Consider the following 10,265-nt stretch of genomic DNA (forward strand, 5'->3'; position numbering starts at 1 on the left):
CTATCTCAGTTCTGCCCTTGACATATCTATAGGCTAAAGGAGAAGAGAGCTATTAAAGTACTTAGTTCCCAGACAACTGGTCAAGGGCAATATGGCAGGTGATGGCAGGTGATGGAGTGACCATCTGGAGAAGGGTGGAAGGGTCATGATGGAGATTTTGCAGAAAAGGGGGCATTTGAACCTGAGCCTGAGTAATAAGTAGGAATGTGTCAAGGAGAGATAATAGGGAAGCTATCCCAGGAAAAATAAAGGGCCTGAGCAACGGCATGGGAGTGTGAATGGGCATGCCCAGGTGGAGACAAGACACTAGCTCAGAGCATGGGAAGGAAGCAGAGCGCACAGGGAGGCAAGGAGGCACGCCTCACCAACTGTTGTTGCTTGCTCCTTGGCACTGAAAAGCAGTTCTGCCTGATCCCCATCTAATTGTCAATGCTGGCAGTGGAACTAACTCCAAAAGAACGATTCCGGTGCCATTTATAAACACACATTAGAAAAACCAAGAGGGTTTTTCTTTCCCTCTCTGTAAAACCCTTAGTTTGAGAGCTAGGGCAGGGCTCATTAGTAGAGATCCAAAAGCAAGCTGTGTCTATCTTATGCAACAACCTGAATTCCATAGCAGATGATGTCACCTATAAATGCCCTATAAATGGAGCAAGGCTTCAGGTGCATCTGAACAATTTAACTGCATCGATACCCACTGCTACAAACATGGCTGTCTCAGTGCTACGGCTGACAGTTGTTTGGGGACTGCTTGTCTTAATTCTGACTTGCCAAGCCGGTAAGTACCTGCAATCACAGCTCATGCATTGTGCAGTAGTTAGCCATGACTGGAGGAAGTCAGTGGCGCAGATCCAGAACATAAAGGGGAGAGAAGGGAACTTTGGGCACTGCAGAAAGAGCACTGGACTGGGAGACAAGAGACAGATCTTCTAATAAAAAGAAAGTAGGACTTTTATTCAAACGTGCTTAGGTTACAGTCTCTATCGGTGAATGTATGACGTTTAGAATGACTTTTCTTCTTATATCTTCATGTGATATAGTGACACTATTATAATTTCCTTGAGAGCTGGGGGTGTTTATTTTTTAATGATTATAACTAATAATATTCAAAGGCAAAGAGTCTGGAATAAGACTCCTAGGCCTCCCTCTACCACTAGTCAGAAATGTAACTTCAGGCATGCTCTTTAACCTCTAAGGGCTTCACACTTAAAAGGGAATATCAGTAGTTAACTTTCTCATTTAGTTGTCATGAAAATTAAATAAAAGAGACAAAACATATTGGAAAAGTATCTGGTCCATCATGAGCACCCAATAAATATTAACTGCTATTTTTATCATGTATCATCTCATTTGATTCTCATAATCTTTTTAAGTAAACGTGCACAGTTTTATCATTTCCCTTTTTGCAGGTAAATAAACTGAGCTTGCAGAGGGAAAGTTACTTGAGCATAGACACAGGTAGAAGTGGCACACTTGGGATTGAAACCCAAGTCTTTCGATTCTTTCTATTATAAAGTATCTACTTCTTTCATGTCTGTTCCAAGCACATAGAGGACCAAAAGGCAGCATGCAGAATTCTCACTAATTAATTTTTGGTCTAAAGAAGGCAGTGAGCTCTTAACTTAACTCCAATCAGAATGATAGGTCAGAAAACACAGACAGTACAAATAGTAACAGAGCTTTCTGAGCTCTTCTAAATGTAACTTGGCAGAACTCCCACCCTCCATCACCCACTGTCCACTGGCACAACCCACAGGCAGACACTCCAACAAAGCTACAGCAGGGATGGGCTCAGAGACTACTGTGTCCATCTACCCCTATAGTAATCACCGTGATAAAGTAAAAAGTGAGATTTATATCCTAGAGACCAGTCCCAGGTCTGTCTCTCATGAACTCTGAAACTGGTTAAAATCAGCTCACTGCTTTGAACCTCAGTTTCCTCATCTGTAAAATGGGATAATTACCAACTGCACCAGGTGAAATGAGCATGCTTTTGGAGTCACTTTGTAAACTATAAAAACTGTATAAATATCAGCATTACTGTATTTTTTCAGAACTTTATGATTATATTGACTAAGAAAATCAGGTAGTTAATGTAAATAAAGGCTACCCCATATTATAACTGAAAGGAGAAAATATTCAACTGTTGGCTTTGATAATTTGTTTCTGGTATGTCAAATGTCTTCATTTTTATTATTCTTCAGCATTTTCAAAGTTCTTAATATTTTAGCAGCATTTTAAAAGTTTCGTATCTTTAAGCACTAGTGGAGAAAGCTACTATGAATCATTCTGTTGCTACTATTATTAACAATAGTAATAATCATACAGTAAGCATTTATTGTGGGCTCACCTTAGACCTGGTACTGCAATAAGTGATTTATATAATATAGATATGCATATATATACATACATATCTATGATATACATCACAGATAAAGTATCTTTCCATCTTGACAACAAGAAACTGAGAGAGTAATTAAATATTGTTTACACGGTTACATGGTGAACTTTTTGCTGAAGACAGAATCAAACTCAGGTACATAGGACTCCAAAACATCACCCACCATACTCTCATACCTCTCATTATATATGCGATCCAAAGGCTGGAGCCAAGGATTTGATCTTCACACACACTGCAATTCAGGGCTCCTTGCGTTTTGAAAAGTTAGCATTTAGCATCATATTAAAATAAAAAGTTAAAGTAAAAATAATAAAATTAAATTGTTATGCAAGTAGGCAGATAGGAACACAGAAGAAAAAAGAACTCACTTTTCATGCAAGGAATTTCTGGTTCGCAGCTGGTAAATGTCTCCAGGGGACAGTTGCTTGAAGTCAGTATTATATCATATAGGGAACATGCTCTGTGAAATTAAAAAAAAATAAAAGTTCAAACCCTGGCTCAGCCACTTTCTATATGTGTGACTTTAGGAATTTCTCTGAGCATCCGTTTTCTCTCCTGTAATCCTATCACTGAACTGAATAAGGATTAGGCATGTGATGAAAGCACATCCTAGTACCTGAGCATCACAAATATACTTTCTCTTTCCTTCCACTTCATGTAATGAAAACAAAGCAATTCTGGTCACCGTGGTTGCCCTGTGCTTTATGTAAGGGTCATGTCCATATATGTCCATTTTTGCCTTAACTCTTAGCAGCATATGCTATGTACATAATAGTAGGCTCAAAAACACTCGTTGGTGAAGAAAACCGACAGCTGAATCAATGAATACTTGGTGGTTAGTATATTGATCTTGGTTATAGGTCCCAGACTGGTAGTGCTCCTGTTGAATCTTTTGCAGTGGCATAGTAAACAATAAATGTTTGCAGAATGGAAAGCCATATTTTTTACTAAGACTTTCTATTTTAGGATATAATATAAATGCAACTCTTCTCACTAATCTGACAGCCTCCACACCAAAAGCTAGTTACATCTCCTTCATTCAGAGTAATGGGGTACATTGTACAGAAGTTGGGACTTCTTGAGTCAAAATTTGTGGTGGGGGGCTTCCCTGGTGGCGCAGTGGTTGAGAATCTGCCTGCCAAGGCAAGGGACACGGGTTCGAGCCCTGGTCTGGGAAGATCCCACATGCCGCGGAGCATCTAGGCCCGTGAGCCACAACTACTGAGCCTGCGCTTCTGAAGCCTGTGCTCCGCAACAAGAGAGGCTGCGACAGTGAGAGGCCCGCGCACTGTGATGAAGAGTGCCCCCGCTCGCCACAACTAGAGAAAGCCCACGCACAGAAACGAAGACCCAACACAGACAGAAATAAATAAATAAATAAAGTAATAAATTAATTAAATAAAATTAAAAAAAACATTTGTGGTGGGATTGACAGATAAAATACAGGGCACCCAGTTAAAGTTGAATTTCAGATAAACAATAATTTTTTTGTTTAATTATGCACTAAATATATCATGGGTCATTCTTACACTAAAAAAGTATTGTTATTTATCTGAAATTCAACTTTAACTGGGCATCCTGTAATTTTATTTACCAAATCTGCCAACACTACTTGTGAGGCTACAGTAAAACTAAAAGATAAAGGTCCTACTTCATCCTGGCACCAGGGTGCAAAGGGGAGGCTGTTCGTATCTTTAATTGCTGCTCTTGCATTGCTTTTAATCTCCCAAACCACTTAGACCACTAAGCAAAGCCAAACCCCCCGCCAAGGGACCTTGCATGTCACCAACTTCACTCTGGACCTTTGGCCTCATTCCAAAAGGCACTTGACTAAATATCAAAAGTAAGAGACCTGCAGTTACAGTACCATCTTCTCTTGCTATTTGTAAGATCTTCTGCAGGTCACTTAATGTTCTCAGTTTCTGAGTCCAGTGAGCTCTGCATACTCCACAAGATTGGTCAAGCTTAAACTTACACAGATGTAAAATCATTATTTACAGAACTATCACATGCTGTACAAGTGATAGAATTTCTCCTCGTCATCATTATTATACTACTTTCTACCTTATAACACACTTGTAGTTAGATCATACCTTTTCTGTCAAAGACTATGCAGCTCATCACAGAGTGCTTAAGAACCCGGATTTTAATATCAGGCAAACATGGGATTGAATTCTGATTCTGCCACTTACCATCTCTGCGACTTTGACCCGCTTCTAAACCTCTCTCAACTTCCATTTCTTTACCTTTAACTTCGGATAATAACTTTGCCCCCCTCATAGTGTTGCTGTGAGAATAAAATGAGATAATGCACGTAGATTGCCTGTCATAGGTATGTGCTCAGAAAACGCTACCTATTATTATATCATCCTCCTTATTATCATTTCCATAGGTCCAGGGATTACATGAGAAAAATACATTAAAACCAAGCAATCTGCATTTCAGTCCCAGCCCTGGCATTTACTAGCTGCTTTAACTCTGAACAAGTTACTTAACCTCCGTGAGCTTCAGTTTTCTCATCTGGAAAGAGAACCAATGTCTGCCTAAGCATCAATATCTGTTGCTCTGTTTGGTTTCAGGAATAAGTGACATAATGCACGTGAAGACAATAACCAGGCAGGCACTAGATATGCAATAAATGTAACTCTATGAGGCTATATAATTAGTGAGAGGGGGTATAAAGAGCTCTAGGGTTCCCTACAATGAAAGAAACTTCCCTTTTTTCTTGCTGAGAATCACCCTGAGATTCCATTCTGTTTTTCAGATGACAAACCAGAGAGCAAGTCAAATGACAAGCCAGATGACTCGGGCAAAACCCTAGAACCAGCCTTTCCAAAATTCCTAAGCCTCTTGGGCTCGGATATCATTGAGAATACGGTGGCGTTCATCGTCTGCTCCATGATGAGGAGCAAGTAAGCACTGAGACAAACCTTGCTTTTGTCCAGTTCGCTGTTGGTAATGACCGCATTGCATTAAAATGAATGAGAAACAAAATTGCATGCATGCCAATGTATTGTTTTAATTGAAACTTGTTGCCTACCTTAAGATATATTTGCATCTGCATGAATTTCCCTGAACTCTTTTGGGGTGAACACGTTCCCAAGGAATTTATGGAACAAGGGGTTCCATAAAATATTTTTTATTTCAGGATGGAGTAGGGAGGAAGAAGGCCACCGGACCAAGGGACGGAAAGCCATGTTCTGGTCTTGACACAGGTGTTATTTACTGGGTGATCTGGAGTTAGGCTTTCCCTCCCTGAGTGCCTCAATTTGCTAATCTGTAAAGTTAAAGGAATAAAGGACCCACCCAGTGCAGACACAGTAATTTGCTGATGAAGGTAGTGGGTAGAGGTGTGCTCATTAGTGAGAGGTATGATGAGTCCCGTCTTTATTTTCTGGTTTGAGTAATTCAAGAGGGTTAGCAGACACAGTAGCTAATCTCTCCTCAGAGGCAATCTGAAGAACCTCTCTTATGAGGGTTTGTTTTGATCACGAGAGATTGCCTTGATGGCAAATTCCACAACCCAGACTCTTCCAATTATTTTCAACCTGCTTCCAAGCTCCTGTGCTCAACTCCTAATACATCCTACCCAAGTTTACATAGCTCTGATTTTTACATCTACTTTACCCTTTCTTCATTCTTCCGACATTAATCTCCCCAAGTTCAGCTCTCCAGGGTCTATTTCGTTCTTTTGAATTTCTAGGTGCTTTTAATCTCCACCTCTCTGAGGCTCTGCTCTCTAATTCTCTCCTTCACAGCCCCCTAAGCAGAGTTTGACAAAGTGCAGTCTATTACCTGCTTCAGAATCGCCTGGAGAACTTAACCAAAATGCAGGTCCCTTCGTCCCATCTTGCACCTTTCTGGGGCAAGGCTATATAACAAGCCTTTATAACAAGCTTTATAACAAGCGTTTTAACAAGCTTTCAGGTGATTCTTATATACAACAAATTTTGAGAGCCCTTGATTGGATGCTCTGGGCTACATGGCTGAGCCTTAAAGGTCCACACAGCCTTTAAGTTTGTATTCATCTTTTGTGTAGATGTGAATCTTTGTATTTTTCTAGGGAAAGTGCTTCTGACTTTATAAGATTCTCAGAAAGGTCTATTACCAGTAACAGATTAAGAGCCACTTCTATATAGAAGTCATCAGGGGTCATTTTGTATCCCTTGATTTGCTTAAATCCATATATTACTATCATGTGAATGGGCATAATTCTGCATACAATCATCATGAACAAACTGTTAAAACACAGATGTTTATTTTGTGTTTTTATTTTTCATATTGTGGTTGCTTTTGCAACTGTTGAGTTCCCATGACTGTTAGTGTAAACAAGGAAAAAACTGAATAACACCTATTATGTACAAAGTAGAGTTTAGACTCCAGTTGAATTCATATTGTTATAAATCACAACAATAGCAAGGCAAAGAATTAGAATAATAATTCATTTTATTCCTTCCCTGGGGAATTCCCTAGATATAAAATAGCCCTTGTTTTCTCTGTTAACTCTGAAAGTTGACTATCTGAAATACTAAAGAATTGTTAGCTCTGGGTTCAGAAATGGCACTTCTTCTACCATTTTCTTTTTCCCTCATTTTATTCTGGGTATATGATATTCTTTCTGTTCTTGGAACTTACAACTGTCTCAGGCTCTCTGCTCGTGCTTTAATTTCTGCCTAAAATGCTCTTTTTCCCCTCCTAGCTAGTGCTTTGTCTTGCCTCTCATCTAAAAGTCACCTCCTCTGAAAACGATTCTATAACCACTCTTATTAATACAACTTCTTTTATTCCCTGGTTATTCTCTATCATTTTACCTTGTCATTATGTCATTATAACATATCACCATCTCACATGATTAATTTATTTTTAATCATGTAACTATATGAAAGTAGAGATCAGATCTCTCTAGCTCATTGCTATAGCACAGTACCCTGTAAGTCATATCGGGCACTTAGTAAATAATTGTTGAATTAATTAAATAAGGAAAGGAATCTTAGAGATCAGATCTAAAGCTCACATACCCCAATTTGACTGAGACATTTTGAGGGATCTTTGTTGAAAGATACAGCAGTCCTTGCTCAAGGGAACAAATCTAACTGTCCTCACTCTGTCCAAGAAAAGACCATAAATATAACAGGGAATGGGAAATGGGAAGAGACCAGCAAGAAGTATTCCTAAGAACTTAATACATGCTTAGGAAAGTAGGGGCAGGAATTGTGAAGGAAAAAAGTCTAGACTTTAAGCCCCTTTCCTCAAAGAATTTGCCGTCCTTATTGTATAAGATGGCATGAGCAAATACAATGATAACTAAAATGCTGAATAAGTTAAATGTCAGCCAAACATCACAGTTAATGTCTAAGGAAAGGAGCTGTCACTGGGGCCAGGATGCTTAGGGGAGAGTTTCTGGCAAAGGTAAGAAGAAATTTGGGTCATAAAAGACTCAATGAGATTTCATTAGAAAGAGAGAATTACAAAAATATGGAACTTCATAAAGATAGAAAATTTGCTTTATTTAGTCCTATGTATCCAATGCCTAAATACTGTGTCAAGCACATAATAAATGCTGGACCATAGTTTACTCATCTCTTACCTTCTCAGCAGCTACCCCACACCCAATCCTTAAACAGTGGAATGGCCTCTGGTATTAATTCATGCTTCTGGAGACCTAAGTTTTAGACTTTGCTTTGCAATTTACCAGCCATGTGACTTGGACAGGTTTTTAATCTCTTTGAGCTTCAGAGGTTTTTTCATATGTAAAATGATTAAAATTCATTCATGTATCCGTTCAACAAATATTTATTAATTCATACTATATGCTAGGCACTGTTCTAGGTGCTGGGGATATATTATGAAACAAATATATCAAAATATCTGTCTTTATAGAGTTTATATAGGAATAGACATCAAACTAATAGATTTGTTGGCAGATTTAAAGAGATAATTATGTATAATGGCTTGTCAAATTTGAACTATTATGGAAATCTTAGACCTTACTACTTTATGACATAGGAAAACTTGAAGTATTGCTCAAATATTATACGATACCTTAGTGATGATTCTAACATTCCTGATCAGTCTAAATCATAATTCATTTTTTCCTCTTTTTCTTTTAAGAGGATATATGGAATGTGATGATAAACAAGAAAAAGATTCATCAGAGTGACTTCAACCAGGTGATTTTAACCTAAAAACTTACAACCAAAAAATAGTATATTGAACAAAGGAAAAAGGGTCTGTCTGATTTACTTAATAAATTTGGGAACCCACATTTACCCATAAGCAGAAAAGGGGTATTTTTTGTGTGTCTTTTTGTTTTATTGTTTTAGTCGTTTTTTTAAAATTGATTTTAAGTAGATGTATTTTTATCATCTCAAAGTCACTGACTTAATAAGATTCTCTTAAAAGAAGAAGCACATTTGTGGGGTGAAACAAGTAAGCACTGGAAGTGAGGAGATCTGGTCCTGTCACAACTCTGCTTGGAACTTGACTTGTGCAAGTTCCGCCTATGAAAGGAGGGGTTATATGCACTAATATCTAAAGACCCAGGTAAACAGGCCATTAGTTACTCATGAGAAGAGTGAGATTTACTGAACCTAATTCCAGGAGAAAGGTAGGAAGCTCTCTAATCCTGCAGTTAGATTTATGTGCAAACAGTCTGGTTTGAGTCCTCAGAGATACCTGCTGTTTCCTTATCCAGTTCTCTCTTGAGAATGGATATTGAAATATAAATACAGAAATGTTAGACTTGAGAAAGTAATTCTATAAGTAACTAGCATGAACTTAGTACTTCTGTTTTAGGCAGTAAATTAATGCTGTATATGTAGTACCTAATTTAATTCTATCTAACATTCCCTATGAAAAATATGTATTGCTATTCTTAAATTTTATAAATAATGAAACCAAGTCTCAGGGAGCTTAATTAATGTGGCCAAGTTAATAAGGGAGGAGGGGTGGATCTGAATTCAAACAGCCTGATTCCAGTCTGTGCTCTATCACTCAGCAATAGAGCTACTGAACAGCGAATAGTGTAGGAAGAGGCAGTAGAGAATAGTGATTAAGCTGTGTGATCTTAGACATACCTCAAGGTGCCCATAGAAATAAAACCCTACCCCTTTGGTTAGTTGAATTACCTTATATGCATCTCCAGGAATTATGGCCTTTCCCAACTTTTTCCCTACTGGCTTCATTTCATAACAAGGGAGTGATTGGCGTGAGCTTAGAAAGCTATTATCATATTACCCTGGAACTTAGCCCACTCTTTTCCTTAAGCTTCTAAGGAGGGAAATCAGACTTGCACATTGGAATCAAGATGTGCTCAACGCAGACACACCTGAATCTCACCCCAAAGAGAGCTAAGCTTCTAAAAACACTCACTTATGTTTGCATCTTCCCATTCCCATCTTCTTAGGGAACAGCCTACCTCTTGTTGCAGGTATCCTAACCCTTTGCCTTCATTCAGGCTCATTGGTGCTCACACCCTGAATCTTTGGAGTGCCATCCTAGAGGCTCAATGTATGAGACAGTCCAATAAGCAAGTCAACATGAAATTTTAGAAAGAGCAAAAGCCATAGAGAAGGTGTAAGTTCAGCTTCTATCTTGGCCTCTTATTGGTTGTGTGACCATGGGGAGGTCAGTTGGTCTCCATGAGTCTCACTTTACTCCTTATTAATACTTAAAACATTTGGAACTTAATTGTTCCAGACCTTAATGTCGGAAATTTTTTAACTGCATATAAAAAAACTTTGAGTGGATTCACAAACCAACTGTAGATGCCCTAATGGGCAGAGAGGAATGGCTCTGTCTAGGGATATAAACCAAATGGACTAGAGAGAAAGAAGCTTCTAAGGCAGAGATTAAATTTTGGATG

At 38.5% G+C, this 10,265-nt stretch overlaps 1 protein-coding gene across 1 annotated transcript; it reads left to right on the forward strand.

Annotated features, from left to right (window-relative positions):
* Positions 1-708: 708 nt before the first annotated feature.
* On the forward strand, positions 709-8,561 carry C3H5orf46 (chromosome 3 C5orf46 homolog). The gene is made up of 3 exons (XM_032629171.1): positions 709-778; positions 5,166-5,313; positions 8,513-8,561. Exons 1-3 carry the CDS (start codon positions 709-711, stop codon positions 8,559-8,561), a joined length of 267 nt encoding a protein of 88 aa, XP_032485062.1.
* Positions 8,562-10,265: the final 1,704 nt, after the last annotated feature.

The sequence above is a fragment of the Phocoena sinus genome, chromosome 3 (assembly GCF_008692025.1).
Source record: "Phocoena sinus isolate mPhoSin1 chromosome 3, mPhoSin1.pri, whole genome shotgun sequence".
NCBI lineage: Eukaryota > Metazoa > Chordata > Mammalia > Artiodactyla > Phocoenidae > Phocoena > Phocoena sinus.

Excerpts from the sequence above, each read along its gene's own strand:
- C3H5orf46 (XM_032629171.1), top strand. The coding sequence starts at position 709 with ATGGCTGTCTCAGTGCTACGGCTGACAGTTGTTTGGGGACTGCTTGTC. Across the intron at positions 779-5,165 it reads AATTCTGACTTGCCAAGCCG|ATGACAAACCAGAGAGCAAG; the intron begins GTAAGTACCTGC and ends TCTGTTTTTCAG. Across the intron at positions 5,314-8,512 it reads TGCTCCATGATGAGGAGCAA|AGGATATATGGAATGTGATG; the intron begins GTAAGCACTGAG and ends TTTTCTTTTAAG.